The following is a 22,543-nucleotide window of genomic DNA, read 5'->3' on the forward strand; positions in this document are numbered from 1 at the left end:
CCCGAAAATACCAGGGGGAGGCGGGGCCGGAGGGGGCGGGCCTGGAAATGACGCCACTGGCCCCGCCCCCGCGGCGGGAGGGGCGCGAGGCCCCGGCCCCGCTGTTGGGACCCGCAGCCTCTCACCGGGCTAGGGGTGTGGAGAGCCAGGGAAGCCCTCCAGGGCAGGCGCCAGGGACATGAGGGTCTTTCACGGCCGGTGGAGGCTCCCAGTCCGCGACCAGGCCCGCCTCCCATCCCCCTCCCCTCCCACGGCCTGGAGCAGCAGCCTTGGGATTTTCTGCCAGGAGGGAGGCCACGGCTGATTCACCCTGGGGGCTTTTGGGGGACATTCCTGCTGTAGGGAGCACCCCACTCTGAATGGTCTGTAGGCGGGGTTCTTCCCAGCGGGGGGCCCCGGGGTTCTGCCCTGAGAGTGGAACTCTGGGGACCGCGGCGGGAGGCGTCTTCTCCTTGGGGACAGGCTCCCCTTCCCTCTCCCCGAAACGTCTCAACGGCTGTTGATTCTCACACCGCACTGGCTCTGGGTGCTGAGGAGACGGGCAGACCCCTGCACTCTTCCCACCCCAATCCCACAGGTGTGGGTCTCCATCACAGGTATACAAGTGTGTTTTGGCCCGTGTGCCCGGGTGCATGCTGTGTGTGCACGGCGTCAATATGCGTGTGCAAGTGAATGTGTCTGTGGGCAGGTAAGCGTCCCTAAGCTTCTCTGAGTGGGCACATGACTGAGCATGTCTTGCTATGTCGGCACAGGTGAGCAGATCTCTGAGCTTGTGCGTGGAGGGCGTGGGTCCCAGCAACGGTGCAAGGGTGAGCGGGTCTGCCTGTGCATGTGTGTGCGAGTCCCGGTGCATGGACGCTGCTTGCGTACGCCAGCATTAGAGCAGGTGAATGTTCAGGTCCGCGTGTCTCCGTACAAGGATGTGGCTGTATATCCGTGTGTCTCGTTCGTGTGTCTGCTCTGGGTGTGCGCCTATCTCTAGCCCTGGGGCTCAGTCAGTTAAAGGCCCTCCTCCCGCCTTTCCTCGGGTCCGGGCCACCCAAGGGTGTGAACTGGGTCACTCACAGAGGCGGCGGCTCCGGTTCCTGCTCCTCTCCCGGCCCGACCCGCCGCGGACGGGTCGTGACACCGCTCCAGCCACCAGGGCTCCAGCCACCGGGGTTCCAGCCGGGAAAGCCCCTTTTCCGCCCCCCGGAGGGGGGAATTCCCATGACGTTTCTGTACGTCACGCACCATGCCCTTTTTCATTGGCCGAAAGTTTAACACCCGGACTCTCGCGTCCAATCGGGAGCGATTCAGGAGCGCCCTCTGGAGGGCGAAGATTGACGTTGGGCTGGGAGAATGGCGTGGTATTGACGGTCCGCAAGACTGGGCTCCGGTCGGGGATTAGCCCGAGGCCGGACCGGTTGGCCGAGCACCAGCCACAGCTCCAACACCGGCCAAGGGCCGGCCCGGGTCCCCTCTCCCGCCCGGACCTGCCCGGGCTTCTGTTGTGCCTAACGCTTGACCACATCTGAAGCCGGGGAAGCCCAGGGGGAAGCCGTCGGCCTCAGCTCTCCAGTCTCCCGCCCGGAGCGGGACCCCGCTGCCGGGAAGAGTTAGAAAAAGCTGATCTTGCGGTCGGTCCCGGGGCGCCATCTGGCGGCCCCTTTAGGCACCGGAGCCTCAAGGAGACTAACCTTTCTTGCTCAGTCTCTTTACTCAGCCTCCGGCTCTTTTGGCCCCTTACTAAGTGACAGGTTCACATGGGGCCAGGCTTTCAGGGCGACCTGAGCTATGGAGCTCTGCGCGCAGGAAGGAGAATATTTTTTGGGAGATTCAGGACTCGCCCTCCCATCACAATCTGGAATATTAGGATTGAAGAGGTGTCCAAAGTGTCAATAACTTGAACTTCTTCTGAGGGAGGAAATCACCTTATATACGTCCCAACTTCTGCTTGAACACCGTAGTAGCAGCAGGGACAGTACAGTATTTCCCAAAGCACTGACTTTGTAGCTGGACATCTCTGGTTGGTAGAGGCTCTCTTTCGGAGGCGCCCTGAGTAATCTCCCTCCTGAAGTCATCCTTGCAAGGGTCGCTGTTTCAGGTTTCTCCTGCAACTTGCTGCTGACCTTCTTAAGGAACTGAAGGCCTGCACTAGCACTGAATAAAGGGAGGCTCTTATGGCCCTTGGTTTGGGCCATTTCCTGTTATTTGTCTCTCCTCTTCGTCTTGTCCACAAATGGAATGTGCCAGGTACTGTGTTAAGGTACTTTATTATAAGTTCTTATTCTTCTTCCCAACAACTCTAGGAGGTAAATATTACCTTTACTGATGGAAGAAATGAAGGCTCAGAGAAGTAAACTCAACCACACAGGTAGAAAGGAACAGAGCCAGGATACAAACCGAGTTTGTTGACTCCAGGCCCAAGTTCTTTCCCCTAAATACATATAAAACAAAGCAGTCTTTTCTGCCCTACTATAGGGTTGTTATGAGTTGGAATTGACTCCACGGCAATGGGTTTTTTTGGTTTGGTGGGCCTCTCTAAGAGGAGCCCTGGTGGTGCAGTGGTTAAGAGCTTGGCTGCTAACCAAAAGGTGAGCAGTTTGAATCAACCAACCACTCCCTGGAAACGCTATGGGACAGTTCTACTCTGTCCTATAGGGTCACTATGAGTCAGCAGCAACAGGTTTGGTTTGGTTTTTGGTGGGCCTCTCAGTGGACGAAAGATGTGGCAGTCCGCTTCTGTAAAGATTTACAGCCTTGGAAACCCTATGGGGAAGTTCTACTCTGTCCTACAGGATCACTATGAGTCGGAACGGACTTGATGGCAGTGGATTTGGTTTTTGGTTTGGTGGGCCTCTCAAGCAAGTATCATAAGATGCTGTCAAATAATTTGGTAAAATCCAGGTACACTGTCTACCAAATTCTCCTGGCAATTTATATTCTTAACTCTTAAACTAAAATGGAATGAGGTTAGGTTGGTATATGCCTACTTCGTGAACCTGTGCTGGCTGCCATTGATACAACCATCCTTTCAAAGTGCTCAAATACCACCTGCAGAAATGGGCACAAATCCTTCCAGTCCCACATCTCTAAAAGCGCTCCTAAGGTCTGAGTGGTTTTAGTTACAAGATTCTGAGCTGTAATTTATCTGGAGATTAAAAAAAAAAAAAAAAAAGACTTTATTATAGAACTTTTTTAACATATAAAAAGTACAGAGAATAGTATAATGAACCCCCATGTACCCATCAGCAGCTCCAATAATTCTCAACCCATGTAGACGTAGGGATTTTAATAACTCAAAGTAGTTTATTATCTGTTGCTTAAATGGACTTAAGAAACTGCTTCATTATGTTTGTTCCACAATCTTCAACATAAAAATCATCTCTGTTTCTGCACTCAGCTCTAGCACAACACCTGGCCCAGAGCAGATGCACCATAAATTCACTCTATTCATTGACCATCAGATAGGGCCCACCCTACAAAACAATATCCCTGCTTACAGAGAGCTTGCATTCTAGTAGGGGAGACAGACAAAAATCAAATAGATGTGTGCTGGTGACAGGTACTATGGAGAAAAATAACGCAGGTAAGGGGATAGTGACAAGGGTTTTCTATACAGCAGCCAGGGAAAGACTCTCTGATGAGGTAACATTTGAACAGGAACTTGAAACAAGTGAGGGAGGCCGCCATGTGGATATCTGGGGGAAGAGCATGCTAGGTGATGAAACAGCAACTGCAATAGTCTGATGTGAATGTGTCTGGCTTATCTGAGGAACAGCAAGGAGGTCAGGTAGGTGGAATGAAGTAAATGTTTTATTCTGAATGAGATGGAACGCTATTGGAGGGTTTTGTACAGTGGCGTGAAAATGATGTGACATGTTTTAAAAGGCTTCGTTTGGCTGCCGTGTGGAGAGTAGAGTGTAGAGGACTAGGATGACCAAGGGAGACCAGGAGTTCAAAAAATAGTGGCTTGGATGGTGAGAGTGGTGAGAAGTGGTCAGACTCTGAACAGATTCGAAAGATGGAAACAACAAGCGTTGCTGAGGGTTTGGATGTAGGATGTAAAAAAAAGAGGGGAGGTTTTGGCATAAGAATCCGGAAGAATGGAATTGCACTTTCCTGGTACAGGGCAGAACAGAAGAGGAAGAGACTTGTAGGGGTAATCAAGAATTTTTCTCTTTACATTTGTTATATTTGAGATGCCCATGAGGCATGCAAATGGGGATGTTGAAGGACGAGTGGATATGAGTCTGGGGTTGAGAGGAGGAGTCAGGCTGGAGATGCAAAGTTGGGAATTGGATATAATCAGGGTAATGGATAGTATTCAGAGCCTCGGCAGTGGATGGGATCACCCAGAGAGTGAGCATAGAGGATTTGAGGACTGAGTCCTGGGCCATTCTCATGTTCAGAGGTCGTGAACAGAGCCAACATGGGAAATCGAAAAGGCGTGGTCAGTGAGGTGGAAAAAAACGAGTTTCTCAGAAGCCAAATGAAGAATATTTCAAGGAGGGAGTGATCAACTGTTTACTTGAACTAAAGCTACTTCTCCACAAGTGGAGCCCAGAGGTTGAGGGGTTCTGCTTCCTCATGGAGACTTGTCTCCCAAGCAGTGAGCCCTGAACAAAGGTAAATATCCACAGGCTCTAATAACCACATTTTTTGTTGTTCTTTTTTTTTTTGGATGGGCATATGCCCACTGTGGCTCATTCTTATGGGCTAAAAAAATTCACATTTATTCTTGGTTATGTGCACCTCTTTCCAATTTTCATAGACTACTAAACTGAGCTTAGCAGGCAACAGTCTGTACAGCCAGTGGTTTCTTCAGAGCCCCAACCCTTATATTTCTCATTAGAAGCTACAGAAAATGTAACTCAGAGGGTTTCTGCACCACCACCACCATTATTTTTGAACTGAGGAAATGTTATAAGAAAGACTGTGATGTTTGGAGTGAGAGAGACCTGGGTTTGAGACCCAACTCCCTCAATTCCCAGTGACCTGACCTCTCTGAACTTGTTTCCTCATCTGTAAGAAAAGTAAGTACCTTTAAAGGTTGCTTGAGCATTGCACTTAATACTGAGACATAATGGTGCTCTACAAATGTCAATTCTCCATGTGAGGGTCTTAGGTCATGGAGCCATCTCTAGCTTTCCTCTTGACTTTCTGACACCTGGTCTCCTCAAGTTCTCAGGGGAGACAGATGTGATTATGATCAGCATTTCCCTCTAGCTACACTTATCACTTTCCCTCAAGGTTTCCGTCAGTTCCATGTCACCAAGCCATTCTTCCTTGTCGGTCAGGTCAGAATTAAGGTCTGAGTATTAGTTCCTCTTGTAGCTTCCTCTGACTTCTAAGAGACAACACTGTCAACAACACAAGTCATGCATGTGTCAGCTGCTCTTTTTGTAACAGAAGGAGACTTCCGGCAAATGTTTTTCTTTGCTACCCAGAGGGGAGAGGGTCAGTTTGCAATCTCTCTAGCTTCTTTCCTAATTTTTGCAGACCAGCTGAGGGACATAGGCTTGTCGTATTCTTTTGTTCACAGCTTGGCTGCAGCCAACGCTGTTTTCCTCAAAGGGAAACCCCCCTGGAAGCGTCTAAAGGCAGAGCCTGTGGGGCTCTGGACAGAGACACTACAGCTGAGGCCAAGGACTCTAGTGTCTACGTGGCTGTAGATCACAGCCCCTAGCTCTACCCCCTGCCCCTAGCCTTATCCCCTGTTCCTCCTAATTTTTCCCAGGGTCGGGGTCAGGCAAGGGTTCTGGTTAGTGTGGAAACTAAGCATGGTCTGGACTACTTGGGGAAGAAGGGATGGAAGAGGGAGAATGTAGTCTAGGAGCTTTAGGTCTCATCTCTTAGTATTTTTTCCACATCAGGCTGCTCCTATTTCCATGGGGCCCTTTTCCACCCCTGAGGGAGGTGCTTTCAGGCATCCAAATTCCCAGGAACACCCACATGGAAGTGCTGATCAAAGAGAAGCCTTAGGTACTGAATGATCATACAGCCAGCTGGGCCCCAGTGGGGAGACTGAGTGCCCCTAAATCTCCACGAGGGAAGCCAGCTGGTAGTACAAAGAGGGTACCATTCCCCACCCCCTGAGAGGGGGAAGCCAAGATGATGCTTCATGTGTGAAGGCTTAATACAAAACATTCTGCTTCCCAACCACAGCACCTCAGCCCTGCCCACTCCTCGCAGGGGCCACACTGCCTGCCCTACGTACACCCCTACCTATCTTACCCTCACCCACAGAGAAAGAAGGGGAGGAGCCCTCTAATCATGTATCATCTCAGTAATTGGAATGGATGAGGGTTATGGGGCTGGAAGAAATTGTTCCTTCTCTGAGGCTAAAATGAATGTCTTACGCCCAGAAGCACACAATCACAGCTGTGAGCAAGATGGTCCCCACTCCTAAGCCCCATGGGCTTCTTTGTATACCTGGACCATGAGACACACTGCAGAGAAAGCTTCTAAGTAACTGCAGCTCAGCTCTGACTCATCTTCCCTCTGACCCCAGCCCAGGTTGTCTTGGGTGTCTCCCTTGAGCAGTTATGGCGAGGACACTGCCCAAGCCCCTGGCACCCTGGTAATAAGGGTGCACTGCTGTGGTGGTGGTAGGGGTGGCAGCACTGATGAAGGCCTCCTGATGCCAGTCCTGACATCTGGCTGGCTGACTGATGGCCAGGGGCCATGTGGCCAGACCACTGGTAGGCTCAGCCTCTCTTTACCTCTGTTCATGCAAGGCCCAAGCTCTGGGGATCGCAGTGACATGGTACCCTGACCCACAGGCTCAGGAAGGAAGCTGGAGGGAAAGGCAGTGATGTTGGTACTAAGACATTTATTACATAGTATAAAGTCCATTGCTGTCCTGTTTTTCATATGTACAAGCTCCTGTGACAGTCCTCCTGCTCAGCCCCACCTGCCCATCCACCATGGTGCCAGTCAACTCTCCAAACTGACCAACTAATTAATAAAAGAGGAAGAACTGGAGGAGGTGGCCCAGGGTTGATGGGAGTGGGTATGTGAGAGGGAAACAAAGTGCAAAGTGTTGGGCTTGGCTCTCGTTGCCTGACCGTAGCAGGAGGGACACATGGGCACCACAGGGTTGGCACGGTGATTCCTGCCCAGCGATGCCAGGCTGGAGGCAGAGGCTGCAGATGATACGTGAGTGGGCTCTCAGGTTGGGCCCCCAGGAATGGAGAGCAGAGGAGCAAGGAGGTACCACAGTCTGATTGTAGGTCCCAAGAAGGGCTGTAAAAGTTTTCCTCTTTTTCAGATCCTCATCCAAGTGGCAGCAACAGCAGCTTGGGCTGGGCCTGTAGAATTTGTGGCTCTCGGGACAGCTGGGGATATGGGGTGTGGGGATAGCCTGGTAGGAAGTACTGGTCCTGATCTTTGCCTTAGTTGACCTCGGAAGTGGGCATGGGGTCTGTGGGGCGAGGTGTGGCCAGGAGGGGCACTGGTGAGGTGGCTTCAATGAGTGCAGGGTTGAGGATGATGGGCAGAGTCATGGGTGGCACGCCCACCTGCAGTGGGGAGGCCAAGGGCTGCAGGATCAGGGGGGATTGAGCCAGGGGTGGTGGCCCGTCTGGGGTAGGGCTCAGCCTGCTGGGGCTAGAGGCCACCGGTGATCCAGGGGAGGTGCTACTGGCTGCTTGGGAGCCCTCTGGCTTTTCAAAGTCTACAGGGAGAGCAAAGTGGCTGCAGTCAGTCTCCCTTGTTGGCATAGGATAACTCTCATATTCCCCAACTAGTTATCCTTTCTTCCTCCCCACCCCTGTGAACTAATAACTCGACCCGGGCTAAATAGCTGGGAGTCTTGAAACTCATTCCAGTGTCCAACCACCTTATGCCTACCCTGTACCTCCTTTGCTGTACCACCCCTCATCAGGTTAATTTTGGTCTGGTCTTTACTAGAATCACTTAAAGGCAAACTCTGCATATTCATCCCAAGTCCCTGCCCCAGGCTTTCCCTCCCAAGCCTGAAAATGTCAAGCAGCTAGCTCATCATAGCTTACTTGGTCCTGCCATTTCCCACAGGAAGAGCAGACAAGCAGGGTTCTCCAGTTCCTCCTTTCCCTGGTTCACAGTACATGCTCAGCAGCAACCCCAAGCTACCCTGGGCCTCCTCTTAGGCCTCCTGCTTCCTGCCCAACACCCAGAAGGCTAACCTACAGGGACTCACCAGAGGCTCCCAGCTCAGAGGGCATCTCTGGGGGAGGTGGATGGCCAGGTGTCTTGGTGTCACCAGCAGCAGCAGTCAGGTGGGCTGAGGCCAGAGGTTTTTGGGCATGAGGCTCCATGGGCATGGGGTCTGGGGAGGGTAGAGAATCCAGATGGCAGCACTTAGTGCTTTCTTTCCAGCAGAGCCCTGGATGCCCATCAGTCTTCCCACCCACCTAGGGCACAGAGAACTAATTCAGCTGCAGGCTTAAGAGTTTGTGGGTCCTCCTTAATGAAGTTAGGCTGAGCCCCCTACCCTGGATGACAGTCTGCTTGAAGAGCTCATCTCGTAGGTGGGGCAGGAAACAGTCAATGCGCTCCCATGTGATCTCCCAGAGGGCTGAGGGACCACCTCCTCGTGCATCTGCACTGTGGAAAATCTCTGCTGTGTCCATCACCAGGAGCATGTTCTTCAGAGACTCAGGGATGGCCTCTGACTGCAGGGGCAGTGCGACCATGAGAATAAAAAAGGTGTCATGGGGGAGTATGGCAAGAGGAAAGTAGCTACCAAGGCGACAACCAGCAAGTCTTCCCAGAAAGTGAGAGAGGAAGCAGGCATGGGCTAAGGAAAAACATACCAGCAAGTCACTGGAGCCTGCATGCATGTACTTGTCCATGAAGTCCAGGATGGTAAGCCAGAGGGCCGCAAAGGTAGACAGTGACAGCAGTGGAGACAGGTGCTGCAAGAAGACCTATGGCCCACCAGCCCTTTCAGCTGAGGGTATGCAGGAGACTTCTGCACCCCTCTCCACGGCTGGGAGGCAAGTCTGCCTTATCTTGCATGGACCTCTGAGAGCCAGAATCCTCCTGGGTCCTTAGGTCCTGCTGAGTCTTTGTAGTTGGGGGTCCTGAGCACCTACCCTGCATCCCTACATCCTACCAGAAGCCCTGGCTTCCTTTCTTGGGAAGAGGCAGGTGTGGGAAGAATGGGCCAAGGGAGGTGGGCACAGGGTAGTGAACAGTACCTTAGAGAGCAGTGTGGAAGCCCTCATTCGGGTTTCCTCCATCCCGCCCACATCTGCAGGGCTAATGTTCTCCAAAAGCTTGGTCAGCAGAGGAAACAGCACCTGGTGGGTAAATACCCAACATCTCTAGCAGAGTCAGCTGGGCAGCTTTGCCCCAAGGAAGGCAGAGGCTGGAGTGGAAGGGCACAGAGCATGAGGAAAGGTATGATAAGGCTGAGGACTGACATTAGGGGCTCTTTAGGCTACCTGGCTCTCCTTGTCTTAAAGATTTGTACTTTATCTTAAGACCAGCAGGAAGTCTTACCTTGTTAAAACAGGACTCCCATTCTAGGGCGTCTAGCTTTTGCAAATCGTGTACCAGTAGTGCTCGCTGCAGATAGGTCAGTGCCTGCATCCGCACCTGACGCCGGGCATCACAGCACAGGCAGGCAATGCCTGAGAACAAGAGCAGCATCAGGATCCGTTCAGGCCCCTGGTCCTGGTGCTTCCCAAGCTCCAGCTCTACTCCTGCCCCTTCCCTGCCTGCTCCCCTCAGGGTTACCCTGCAGTAAAGGGCACCAGCAGTGGGCCCAGAGCGTGCGGGAATCCGCTTCGATCTTCTGGCCACCTGTCTCCAGGTGGCGCTGTTCCTCCGCCCATGAGCTGTAGATAGAGGCTGCCCGCGTGTGCAGGGTGTGCATCAGGTCTAGCAACTGGGATCAAAGGAGCGGGGTGGGAAGGACATGAGTGGGGTTAGGTCTGGAAAACCCTCTTCCCCGCCCCCCCACCACTGTCCCTGACTGAGTCCTCAGGGGGGACCCTAGCACCAATCATGCCATACTCCAATCCTCTCACCAGTTCCCCTTTCCTGGACTTTATAACCCAGTTGCTCCAGTCCTAGCTACTGTTTCCTTCCCAAAGCGTGGGTCAGTTATTACTCACGAGAGAGATTTTAGGAGGAACATGGACTAAGTATTTAATAACATTGAGCTACACAGTGAGAAAGCTCCATTCTTTTCAATTCTATTTCACACCTTCTCCTGACAGAAAAAGCCTCTTTTTGTTAATCTCGTTTTAAAACCAGAAAGCAAACTTCAGACTCAGAGGCTCTGATGGGCAAAATGGCCAGATCTAACATAATTTTTCTATGGTTATTTTATTAAATACATTTTATATGCCTGTATAGACACTAGAAGGATACGTAAGAAACTGGTGACAGTGGTTGCCTCTGGGGAGGGAAACTTAGTAGCTGGGGGACAGGAATAGAACAGAGACCGACTTTTATCTCTTTACCCTTTTGTACCTTTTGAACTTGAACCATGTGCCTATACTACCTATTCAAAAAATAGATAAACTTTAATTTAAAAACAAATTTAAGTGAAAAGAGTTACAGGTGGTCTTGGATAAGGGGAATGACGTGAAGATGGTGGCTGAGGACCTGGGATAAGAAACATGGGCCCTTCCTCTCAGCCCTGGCTTTCCCTGGCTCCACTTGGGCTCCCAGTAACAGGTACAGGGTGAGGAGAGGAAGTAAAGGGTGTCATACTTACGTCCTGACTGACCTGTAAAGACACGGTATGGTAGCTGGCAGGCACACCTTCATCCTCATCATCATCACTATGCCCGCCCCGAGTGGCATGCTGGCTGGAGGCTCGAGGCCGTCGAAGCACTGAGCCCTCCTTGGATTTCTTCTTGAAGCGGTTTCCTTTGCTGTCATATTTGTGACTTTTGTTCCGTTTCTCCTGGGACTTGGACCCTGAGCAGAGCCGGACCCAGGTCACATTTCCATATCCATGTACACAGATACCCTGCCTTTCCCTCCCCTCTCCATGTTCTCCCTGTATGTTCACATGGCTACTCCCCATCTGCCCCTTCATCAGGTGACTCACCGCCATTCAGACTGGCCTCCACAAAGATTCGGAGAGTCTTGACGCAGAGCTCAAAGTTATCGGGTGTGATGTGGGCAGCGTCACGCACAATGAAGGACAGTGATTCCACACACTTGAGCAGGGACTTAGTGTCGTGTGGCCCCAGATCCAGCCCCACTGTTAGGCTGTATTGATTGACCAGAGGTGAAGAGCCTGGCCTGTTAAGCCCAGGTCCTGGCTTGGAGTTATCGATGTCGTCCTTCCCCACCTGAAAAGTACACAGAAAAGCTGGGTATCCAGGCTTGACCTCAATCTACCCCACTGATGGTCTTTCAGAGGACCGGGAATCTTTCCCACAGGCCAAGGAGCGAAAACTCACCCTCTTCCCATACCCTCACTCACCACTAACCATCCGCTGTTGACCACATCAGCATCTGTGGCTGATCGGTGTATCTTGCCAGGCCTGCCGTGGTCAGTGTAGACCTCTGAGTCAGAAGTATAACCTCGGTCCAGGCTCACATCATTTGGATGATAGGATGGGAGCTCACTGTCTGACTGGGCCCCTGGGCCAGGCAGGGAGAAGGGCAGAGTTAGTGTGGGGATGGGAACAGTGGGACAAATGATAAATTAGGCTCTCAGAAGAAGGGCGCTGAGCCTGACCTCCCCTTTCTCTGACCTGGCTTAGTTTCAGCCCTGTCACCAGGGGTTTGAAGGATGGGCTCAACATTTTCTCTCTTGACCAAATAGGGCAGCAGGCTAATTTGGGCTCCTGATGGCATCTAGTAGCAGCTGCAGGGGGTACAGGTTGGTAGTAGCAAGGACATAGTATCTGGGAAAACAGTCCTCAGGGTAGTAGTAGGAAGCCTGGCTTTCATAGCCTTCTCCGCTGCCTACTTGCCTTCATGCTATTTGACCTGTGTGTATGAGGGAGAGGCCAGTGGGCATTGAATGGAAGCAAGTGGCAAAAGCCAAGAGTGTTTAATTTGCCGAATGCAGTAACCTGTGTTTTGTTTTCCTGTCCCAGCCCCTGGGCCCATAATTGTTTATCTGCCAGTGTGGTCTCCCTGGGAAAGGGCTTACCAGCATCAGGTGCATCGGCCCTGGCTGTGGCCTGCAGGGCAGCTGGAGGCTTCACTCCTGAGCCAATGCACTCCAGCAGCGTGAAGAGGGTGGCCCAGTCATCCCCTGAGTGGATGTTGGCTGCGTTAGTCTTAAGGAGTTCATGGAGCCCATAGGCAACCTGGTGGCTGACTCGGGACAGCACACTGGGCTTCATCAGTAGCAAAATGCGCAGGGAGAGCAGTACCTGGGGTAGGGTGCAGGACAGGAAGTGGGCACATAGCTTCCTGTCTAGTCTCCTTCCCTACCAGTCTCCCTGGACCAGTGAGGAGAGTTTGGCTAGAAACCAACTTAAGACACTGCTAGTGGTGTTCTTTTTCAGTCTTTTTTTTAAAAATTTTTTATTGTGCTTTAAGTGAAAGTTTAAAAATCAAGTCAGTCTCTCACACATAATCTTATATACACCTTGCTACATACTCCCAATTGCTCTCCCTCTAATGAGACGGCCTGCTCCCTGCCACCACGCTCTTTTTGTGTCATTCCACCAGCTTCTAACCCCCTCTACCCTCTCATCTCCCCTCAAGACAGGAGATGTCAACATAGTCTCAAGTGTCCACCTGATCCAAGAAGCTCACTCCTCACCAGCCTCCCTCTCCATCCCACTGTGCAGTCCAATCCCTGTCTGAAGAGTTGGCTTTGGGAATGGTTCCTGTCCTGGGCCAACAGAAGGTCTGGGGGCCATGACCACTGCGGTCCTTCCAGTCTCAGTCAGACCATTAAGTCTGGTCTTTTTACGAGAATTTGGGGTCTGCATCCCACTTTTTTAGTTTTTCATTAAAAAATTTTATTGAGATAATTGTAGATTCATATGCAGTTGTAAGAAATAATACAGAGAGATACCTTATCTACTTTATCCAGTTTACCCCAATGGTATTATATAAAACTATAATAACACAAGCAAGATATTGACATTGATACAATTTACTAATCTTATTCAGATTTCCCTGGTTTTACTTGTACTCATATGTGTATGTCCGAGAGGGCATATTCAGTCCTGTACAATTTTATCACCTGTGTAGTTTTGTGCATTCTATACAATACTGAACAATTCCAACAACACAAGGATCCTTCATGTTGCCTTTTTGTAATCACATCACCTTCCTCCTGCTCCCATCCACAACTCCTGGCAATCTGTCCTCAACTTCTAAAGTCTTATCACTTAAAAATGTTATATAAATGGAATTAAACGGTATGTAACCTTTTTTGGTTTTTGGTATTGCCGTTTTTCACTCTGTATAATTCCCTGGAGATTTATCTAAGTTGCTGACTGTAGCAATATTTTCTTTCTTTTTACTGCCGCATAGCATTCCATGGTATAGATGTACCACAGTCTGACTAGTCACCTCTTGAAGGGCATCTGGTCTGATTCTAGTTTTAGGTTATTACAACTAAAGCTGCTATGAACACTCATGTAATAGGCTTTTACGTGAATGTCAGTTTTCATTTTTCTGGGGTAAATGCCCAATAGTGCAGCTGCTAGGTTGTATGGTAATTGCATTTTAGTTTTATAAGGAACTGCCAACAGAGCAGTTGTACCATTTCATAGCCCCACTGGCAATGTGTAAGTGATCCAGTTTCTCCGTACCCTCGGCAGCATTTGGTGTTCTTGCTATTTTTTATTTTAGCCATTCTGATAGGTGTGATAACTCGTGGTTTTAATTTGCATTTCCCTGATGGCTAATGACGTCGAACATCTTTTCATGTGCTTATCTGCCATCTATGTATCTTCTTTGGTGAAATGTCTGTTCATATCTCTTGCCCATTTTCTGATTGGATTATTGGCTTTTTTACTGTTGAGTTTTGAGAGTTCTTTATTTTAAGGAGCCCTGGTGGTGCAGTGGTTAAAGCAATCTACTACTAACCAAAAGGATGGCGGTTTGAAACCACCGGCAGCTCTGAGGGAGAAAGATGTGGCAGTCTGCTTCCGTAGAGATTTACAGCCTTGGAAATCCTATGGGGTTGCTATGAGTTGGAATTGACTTGATGGCAGTGGGTTTGGTTTTGGTTTTATATATTTTAGCTACCTAGTCCTTTGTCGGATATGTGGTTTGCAGATATTTTCTCCCTGTCAGTAGCTTGTCTTTTAATCTTCACATGGACTTTCACAGAGCAAAAGTTTTTAATATTAATGAAGTCTAATTTATCAATTTTTTTAATGGATTGTGCTTTTGATGTCAAATCTAAGAACTCTTTGTCTAGCCCCAGATACTGAAGATTTTTCTATGTTTCTTTCTAAAAGCTTTATTGTTCTATATTTAAGTCTATGATTCATTTTGTGTAAATTTTTTAATAAAGTGCGAGGTTTCGATCAAGGTTTATTTTCTCCCCTAGGGATTTCAATTGCTCCAGCACTGTTTGTTGAAAAGGCTATCCTTTCTTCATTGAGTTGTTTTTGTACTTTGTCAAAAATCAGTTGAGCAATGATTAATGTAATTGATATCATTAACTTGTACACCTGAAAAATGTTGAATTGGCAAATGCTATACATATTTTTACAATGAAAAAAATCAGTTGAGCATATTTATGTGGGTCTATTTCTGGGATCTCTAGTGTGTTCCATTAATCTGTGTCTATCCTTCTACCAACACTATACAGTGTTGTTTACTATAGCTATAGTAAACCTCAATATCAGATAGCAACTTCTCCCATTTTATTCTTTGTCAAGATTACTTTGGCTATTCTAGGGCCTATATTTTTCCATATAAATTTTAGATTAAGTTTGTCTGTGTCTACAAAAAACCATGCTGGGATTTTGACAAGAGTTGCATAAAAGTATAGATCAAATGAGGGAGAAAGGACATCTTTACTGTGTTGAGTCTTCCAATCTATGGACATGGTATGCCTCTTCATTGATTTCTTTGATTAGCATTTTGTAATTTTTAGCATACATATCCTATACATGTTTTGTTAAGTATATAGCTAAGTTTTGCATTTTATTTGGAGTGATTATAAATGGTATTGGGTTTTAATTTTAATTTCCATATATTCATTATCAGTATATAGAAATATGGTTGATTTGTATGTGTTTATCTGGTATCCTGTGACCTCGCTAAACTCAATTATTTTATGCCTGTGGTCTTCTGTAATTGGGCCAAGAGATCTCAGGAGGGCCCTAAACATGACAGCCAGGAAATCAGTTGCAGGATCAGGACTGCCACAAGGCAGCAGCAGTTCCATCCTACACAGTGGATTCATTAAGAGTCTGCAAAGGTGCTGAGCACAAGCTTTATGCTTGAGGCATTCCAGACTCAAGCCCAACACCACTTGTTAGATTCCCACCAGCCCTGCAATTGGTCACTGGGCTCAGGTTGTTGTTGTTAGTTGCCATTGAGTCAGTTCTGACTCATGGAGACCCCATGTGTGTCAGAGCAGAACTGCGCTCCATAGCGTTTTCAAGGCTGTGACCTTTTGGAAGCAGTTGCCAGGACTGTCTTCCAAGGGGCCTCTGGGTGGGTTCAAACAGCCAACCTTTCGGCTAGCAGTTGAGTGTTTAATCATTTGCATCACTCAGGGACTCCATGGGTTCACGTTATGAGGCACTAAATGTGTTCTCTGTCTCAGGCTATTTCCACAATTAACACTGTGGTCTTAGCCCCTTGCATATATCCACCTGCCTCTCCAGCTGTATTCTGCTTACCTGACCACTGATCTCTTCTCTCCGGAGCAGCCGAATGGCCAAGCGCAGCTGTCCCACCACTGCCCGTTCCACAAGAAAGCAGAAATCCTGGGCCTGGACACACAGGTGGTATAGATGGTCTCGAACAGTCTGCCACACACAACCCACACGGTCCCTGTCGGGAACACAAGAGTTAAGGACACTGGGCAATAAGCTCCCATTCTGATCCAGGCTAGCCCTTTCAGGGATCATTGGCATTAGACCCTGAACAGATGGGTATAATGAGCAAGCTTCTCCCCTCTGCCTACAGCCTCATGTACTTCTTGCCTCAGAGCCCATTCAGCAAGATGGCTCCAGGCTTCCATCCCTTTGGCACAAGCCTAGAATGCAGCCTGCCTAAAGACTGCCCTCACCCACCTCCTACCTGTTCTCCAGCACAATCCTCAGTAGCATCTCCAGGCAGAAAGCAGCATCCTCCTCATCATATGTCTCTTCATCTGGTGTCACTGAGACTAGAGCCTGGAGGGGAACAGCAGCAGGAAAGTAGGCATGGAGAAGCCAGCTACTGGCTCTGCTCTGCCAGGAATCTAGGCATATACCATAGCTCCTTCCACCCCAAACCCAGCCCACGTTTCCATCACTCTTTCTTCTTCATCCTGTACCTTCATGAGCTCCTGAAGTGACTCCAGCTGGAGGAACTTACTTTCTGTGATCATCTTTTCTGGATCACACTGCTAGAGAGGGCACAAGACAGAGGGGGTCAGAAGCAAAGACTAGAGGTAAGAGAGCTTCCCCAAGAGCCAGGGAGAGAGGGCAGACAGAGTCAGCCCTGATCACAAGCCCTGGATGATTCTATTCTTCAGTTGGCAGGGCAGCATCTGCCCAGTAGAGAGGGGTCTGGGCTTGCTCACACACAGGTTGGGGTGGGGGTCGGGGGTAGGCAGTTACCTTGATACAGTCCAAGGCCACTCTCTTGGCCTCTTGGTTCTCAGTGGATGGGCCCCGCATGCTAGACTGCTCAGGACCACTCAGTGTCAGCCAGCTCACAAAGCTCAGCACTGTTGACTCTCCTCTGTGGAAAAAGGGTACAAACCCTAGTAAGCCCGAGAGCCATGACCTTCCTCCCCAGGGCCTCTAGTCTCTGGTCTACCCTCACCGGTTTGATGGTGTCTCCTCCCGCTGCAGAGAGATCTTGCCATTGGGATCCACAAAATCTTCTACCTGGAAAAGCAGATCAAGTATGATTTCTTTCCATATGCCCTTTGCATTTCCTGCCCACCTCCCACCCCACGAAAGTTCTCTGTCCTTCATAGAGCCCTCTGCCTTACACAATTTGGCCTTCTCCAATTGGTGACTGGCAATAGCTCTTGCCAGCCTTACTTTACGGCTATCCCCCAGGATCTGTGGTCTTACGTTGAGGAGTTCCGGTGAGCTTCAGCAGGCATCAGGGCCAGTACTATGCTCAACTAGTTCTGTATACAGACTGCACGTAATCTTGGGGTTCTTGCCTTGTTATTGTTGACCACTCTCCTACCAAGAATTACCTCCACCATAGCTTTGGGTAGCAGCTGGGCTCGGAAGAGCTGCAGCATGGCCTCCATGATATTCTTCCAGCCCTCCCGGAGGATGTCGCCATGACGATGGGCCAAATGGAAGACTGTCTTGGCTGCAATGTGGGCTTTAGGGTTGCTTCCAAACACACTGGGCAGGTTCTCAATAGACTGAAAAGAGAAGAGGCTTAGGGCTTGGTTTATGTCTGGAAAGGAGAATGTTTTAAGGCTCTGCCTCTGGTTCTGAGGGCCCTTCTGCTGGCTATTTCAATCCCCCACAATAATGGATGGAGAGCTAAACCTCATTAAGGCCTTCCCCAGTCTTCCATCTCCTCTCCCATCCCATTACATACTATTCTTATCCCAGGGTATGCAAGACAGAAATGACCTAAGGTATATGTGGTCAAGTGGGCTGAGGGAAGATGCTGAGGGAAACGAGATCCACAGATAAGGGTAGACAGATGGCTAGAAGAGAGGTCCTCCTTTGGAACTCCAAATACACAGTCTTTGTCCATGCTCACCTCACTGCTGAGAGCTGTGAATTTGCACAGTGAGATGATAAGATTGTCAAACACATCGCTGAGGCCATAGTGGGCGGAGATCATGGCGCACTTCCTGAAACATCACCCCATCCCAGAAACAGTGTCACTGGAAGGCTGGGATGCCCTTCCAAGTCCCTGAGGAGGTTTGCTTCAGACTCTTCCCCAATTAGTCCCAGAAAGACATCTTTTACTCTTGAGTCTGTTTAAGACTGAGTTTTCCCAGAGTCCCCTCCCAGTCTCCCTCCAAAAATTCAGGAGAAACCTCATTCTAAGGAAAACAAGAGTGGGAGTCAGAGAAGCCATAGAAGGAACTATATTAGCCAGAGAGCTAGAAGGAGGTCAAGACCAAGGGCAAAGCTGGGTTACCTGAAGCCTGAGATGGATTTCTGGATGATTGTCTCCTCAAGGCTTTTGTCAAAGACATAAGAAAGAGCAGCAATCGTGGGACCCCAGGTCATGGTGAAGAGGTCGAGATCGTAGCTACCAGCAGGCACACGCAGGAATATGCCCTCAGGGGTGGCACCACGATGGAGCAGCACATTCCATACATAGTTCTCCCGAACCAAACCTGTCTGCTCCTCAGGCATCACAATTTCCTCATTCCTGTCACAAGGCAAGAGAAGAAGTAGATGCACTCCTGTGAACGTTACTGGTTCCAACCTAGTACAACAGGCTTCATCCACCTATACTGGCACTCTTCATCAATGAGTGGTCACCAAAACTTCAGCTCAGTGGTCTGCTTCCCACACACCAGTGGGACCAGGGGAAAAGAAAGGAAGTGTCCTATAATTCCCCATCATCTCAAAGCCCTGTCTCTAAGTGGGGCCCTCAGTTCTGTAGTAAGATCTCACACTCTGTGTATAAGATGAACAACTCTACTTTTTCCAATGTACAGTCAAGAACAAAGTGTCCCACCTCTGACCCAAGCCTTACCCTCCAGTGCCCATCTTGGGTTTTACACTAGCTCCAAAATGCATGCTATGAACTAGACAGGAAAATCCAGCTGGTTTGGGCTTGGGAAATAGAGCCATGACACCCCACATAAGAGGGATAATTTCAACTGTGGCTTAGAATACTGGAGTTCCAATATGGCAGGCTTCTGTAAGGAACAAAAAAGTTGGGAGAGAAGGGGATGTCCAACTAAGTCCCAAGGCTAAATGCAGGGCAAACAAGTTGCCACAGAGTCTGACATGACTCTAAGAACTGGAAAAGGAGTAAATGTGCTTCTCCCTAAAGGAGATGCTATGCCGTTCTTTGTACATACTCACTTGATGGCATGGTACATGTCCTCCAGGATGTCTTGCTCAAAGTCCTTGCCTCCATTCACACCTTTTAGGTTTTTGCGAAACTCCTAGAGACAGGCCAGTGAGCTTTTCCCCCAGTGTCAAATGCTAAAGCCCCACCCAAACAACTCCCGGGTCTGTGGTAAATAGGACTTAGGAAACAGTAAAGTGAAAGACTCTCTCCCCATACCAGTTCTTCTTCTGGATTGGCCAGCCCTCCAATTCCCTTGAACAGAACTCTGTCCTCTGTGCCCACTGGAAACCCCATGTCCTTCCTGATATCTCTAAAACTGTGCTGGATCTTCTCTGCCCTGGCTGGGATCCAAGCTTACCTCCAGGGTCATGGGTGCATTCTGTTTGCGAACGTTGTGGTTGTGTTGGTCAGTATTAAGCATGATGACAGCATAGGCCAGGGCAAAACAGGCATCACTATTGGCAAATGGGGAGCCATTACAATTCTGAAAAAGCAAAGACCCCACCTGTGTCAATGCTCTTGTCTGGCCAATTAAACCCTCACTACCAACCCACTATGGAAACCCTGGTGGTGTAGTGGTTAACTGCTATGGCTGCTAACCAAAAGGTCAGTGGTTCAAATCCACCAGGTGCTCCTTGGAAACTCTATGGGGCAGTTCTACTCTGTCCTATAGGGTCACTATGAGTCAGAATCGACTTGACAGCAGTAGGTTTGGTTTTGGATTTACCAACCCACTGGTCAGTGCTGGTACAACGGAGAGGTACCACCCAGAAAGTGGCCAATCTCTTGTCAACTCCTTAGTAGGAGCTGATCTCTCCATGGAAAGCTCACCGATATTGCTCTCAGATTTCTTAGGAGACAGCAGCTGGGTCCTTTAGTTGCGGCCATAGAAGCCTTCAGTCAAATTGACCTGGGATCCTGGGCTCAGCCTCTGCCACTCAGACTCACCCTCCAATGCTCTGTGAATGCCTCTAGCAGCCTCTGGATGACTGGTGCTTCCCCAGGCAAGCGGAAGGCTTCCAGATACAGGCGGAGAGCTTCGTCCAGCCTCAGACCCTGAAAGCTGAAGGTGCTACAGGAAAAGGAAGAAGGATGAAGATGTGTAGGCTATAAATGCTGGGCTCTCTTTCTGTTAGCCACAGTCTTCCTAGCCTGCTCTTCCTGGGCTCTGGCAAAGGGAAGGTATTTCCTGGTCATTCCTAACATAGACCAGAACTTTGACAATCCCTAACCTTAGTATTTTTTTTTTTTAATAATTTTTATTGTGCTTTAAGTGAAAGTTTACAAATCAAGTCAGTCTGTCACATATAAGCTTATATATACCTTACTCCATACTCCCACTTGCTCTCCCCCTAATGAGTCAGCCCACTCCCTCCTTCCAGTCTCTCTTTTCGTGACGATTTTGCCAGTTTCTAACCCTCTCTACCCTCCTATCTCCCCTCCAGACAGGAGATACCAACACAGTCTCAAGTGTCCACCTGATACAAGTAGCTCACTCTTCATCAGCTTCTCTCTCCAACCCATTGTCCAGTCCCTTCCATGTCTGATGAGTTGTCTTCGGGAATGGTTCCTGTCCTGGGCCAACAGAAGGTTTGGGGACCATGACTGCTGGGATTCCTCTAGTCTCAGTCAGACCATTAAGCCCGGTCTTTTTATGAGAATTTGGGGTCTGCATCCCACTGTTCTCCTGCTCCCTCAGGGGTTCTCTGTTGTGCTCCCTGTCAGGGCAGTCATCAGTTATGGCCGGGCACCATCTAGTTCTTCTGGTCTCAGGATGATGTAAGTCTCTGGTTCATGGGGCCCCTTCTGTCTCTTGGGCTCATAGTTACCGTGTGACCTTGGTGTTCTTCATTCTCCTTTGATCCAGGTGGGTTGAGACCAATTGATGCACCTTAGATGGCCGCTTGTTAGCATTTAAGACCCCAGATGCCACATTTCAAAGTGGGATGCAGAATGATTTCATAATAGAATTATTTTGCCAATTGACTTAGAAGTCCGCTTAAGCCATAGTCCCCAAGCCCCCGCCCTTGCTCTGCTGACCTTCGAAGCATTCAGTTTATCCCGGAAACTTCTTTGCTTTTGGTCCAGTCCAGTTGAGCTGACCTTCCTTGTATTGAGTATTGTCCTTCCCTTCACCTAAAGTAGTTCTTATCTACTAACTAATCAGTAAATAACCCTCTCCCACCCTCCCTCCCTCGTAACCACAAAAGTATGTGTTCTTCTCAGTTTATACTATTTCTTAAGATCTTATAATAGTGGTCTTATATAATATTTGTCCTTTTGCCTCTGACTAATTTCACTCAGCATAAATGCCTTCCAGGTTCCTCCATGTTATGAAATGTTTCACAGATTCATCACTGTTCTTCATCGATGCGTAGTATTCCATTGTGTGAATATACCATAATTTATTTAACCATTCATCCGTTGATGGACACCTTGGTTGCTTTCAGCTTTTTGCTATTGTAAACAGAGCTGCAATAAACATGGGTGTGCATATATCTGTTCGTGTAAAGGCTCTTATTTCTTTAGGGTATATTCAGAGGAGTGGGATTTCTGGGTTGTACGGTAGTTCTATTTCTAACTTTTTAAGAAAATGTCAGATAGATTTCCAAAGTGGTTGTACCGTTTTACATTCCCACCGGCAGTGTATAAGAGTTCCAATCTCTCTGCAGCCTCTCCAACATTTATTGTTTTTTGGATTAATGCCAGCCTTGTTGGAGTGACATGGAATCTCACTGTAGTTTTAATTTGCATTTCTCTAATTTTTTTTTTTTTTTTAATGGCTAATGACCGAGAGCATTTTCTCATGTATCTGTTAGCTGCCTGAATATCTTCTTTAGTGAAGTGCATGTTCATATCCTTTGCCCACTTTTTGATTGGGTTGTTTGTCTTTATCTGGTTGAGTTTTAACAGAATCATATAGATTTTAGAGATCAGGCGCTGGTTGGAGATGTCATAGCTGAAAATTCTTTCCCAATCTGTAGGTGGTCTTTTTACTCTTTTGGTGAAGTCTTTAGATGAGCATAGGTGTTTGATTTTTAGGAGCTCCCAGTTATCTGGTTTCTCTTTGTCATTTTTGGCAATGTTTTGTATTCTGTTTATGCCTTGTATTAGGGCTCCTAAGGTTGTCCCTATTTTTTCTTCCATGATCTTTATCGTTTTAGTCTTTATGTTTAGGTCTTTGATCCACTTGGAGTTAGTTTTTGTGCATGGTGTGAGGTATGGGTCCTGTTTCATTTTTTTGCAAATGGATATCCAGTTATGCCAGCACCATTTGTTAAAAAGACTCTCTTTTCCCCAATTAACTGACACTGGGCCTTTGTCAAATATCAGCTGCTCCTATGTGGATGGATTTATATCTGGGTTCTCAATTCTGTTCCATTGGTCTATGTGCCTGTTGTTGTACCAGTACCAGGCTGTTTTGACTACTGTGGCTGTATAATAG

The 22,543-nt window shown here is 48.6% G+C and overlaps 2 protein-coding genes across 18 annotated transcripts in view; both read right to left on the reverse strand.

The window, feature by feature from the left end:
* Nucleotides 1-1,563, reverse strand: part of NFKB2 (nuclear factor kappa B subunit 2) — an 8,282-nt gene extending 6,719 nt beyond the window's left edge. For 2 of the 5 annotated variants that reach the window (XM_064269391.1, XM_064269390.1), the window contains exon 1: nucleotides 1,066-1,561. The gene's annotated coding sequence lies outside the window, so the exon portion shown is untranslated. Of the gene's footprint in view, nucleotides 1-1,065 lie in introns of all 5 variants that reach the window. The other 3 variants (XM_064269389.1, XM_023546785.2, XM_010589030.3) reach the window with 3 other exon arrangements.
* A 3,055-nt stretch (nucleotides 1,564-4,618) lies between these two features.
* The window catches only part of GBF1 (golgi brefeldin A resistant guanine nucleotide exchange factor 1), a 136,613-nt gene continuing 118,688 nt past the window's right edge, over nucleotides 4,619-22,543 (reverse strand). For 6 of the 13 annotated variants that reach the window (XM_064269386.1, XM_064269380.1, XM_064269383.1 and 3 more), the window contains 21 exons: nucleotides 20,047-20,170; nucleotides 19,457-19,582; nucleotides 19,110-19,192; nucleotides 18,208-18,444; nucleotides 17,821-17,914; nucleotides 17,294-17,470; nucleotides 16,906-16,970; nucleotides 16,698-16,821; nucleotides 16,412-16,483; nucleotides 16,174-16,268; nucleotides 15,771-15,924; nucleotides 12,095-12,320; nucleotides 11,417-11,577; nucleotides 11,036-11,282; nucleotides 10,697-10,902; nucleotides 9,709-9,859; nucleotides 9,472-9,602; nucleotides 9,168-9,269; nucleotides 8,459-8,894; nucleotides 8,165-8,293; nucleotides 4,619-7,660 (listed from right to left, as the gene is read on the reverse strand). In XM_064269386.1, coding sequence (XP_064125456.1) covers nucleotides 7,380-7,660; nucleotides 8,165-8,293; nucleotides 8,459-8,894; nucleotides 9,168-9,269; nucleotides 9,472-9,602; nucleotides 9,709-9,859; nucleotides 10,697-10,902; nucleotides 11,036-11,282; nucleotides 11,417-11,577; nucleotides 12,095-12,320; nucleotides 15,771-15,924; nucleotides 16,174-16,268; nucleotides 16,412-16,483; nucleotides 16,698-16,821; nucleotides 16,906-16,970; nucleotides 17,294-17,470; nucleotides 17,821-17,914; nucleotides 18,208-18,444; nucleotides 19,110-19,192; nucleotides 19,457-19,582; nucleotides 20,047-20,170 — 3,421 coding nt within the window. In that variant the 3' untranslated portion in view covers nucleotides 4,619-7,379. The remainder of the gene's footprint in view (nucleotides 7,661-8,164; nucleotides 8,294-8,458; nucleotides 8,895-9,167; nucleotides 9,270-9,471; nucleotides 9,603-9,708; nucleotides 9,860-10,696; nucleotides 10,903-11,035; nucleotides 11,283-11,416; nucleotides 11,578-12,094; nucleotides 12,321-15,770; nucleotides 15,925-16,173; nucleotides 16,269-16,411; nucleotides 16,484-16,697; nucleotides 16,822-16,905; nucleotides 16,971-17,293; nucleotides 17,471-17,820; nucleotides 17,915-18,207; nucleotides 18,445-19,109; nucleotides 19,193-19,456; nucleotides 19,583-20,046; nucleotides 20,171-22,543) is intronic. The other 7 variants (XM_064269387.1, XM_003409155.4, XM_010589034.3 and 4 more) reach the window with 3 other exon arrangements.

The sequence above is a fragment of the Loxodonta africana genome, chromosome 16 (assembly GCF_030014295.1).
Source record: "Loxodonta africana isolate mLoxAfr1 chromosome 16, mLoxAfr1.hap2, whole genome shotgun sequence".
Lineage (NCBI taxonomy): Eukaryota > Metazoa > Chordata > Mammalia > Proboscidea > Elephantidae > Loxodonta > Loxodonta africana.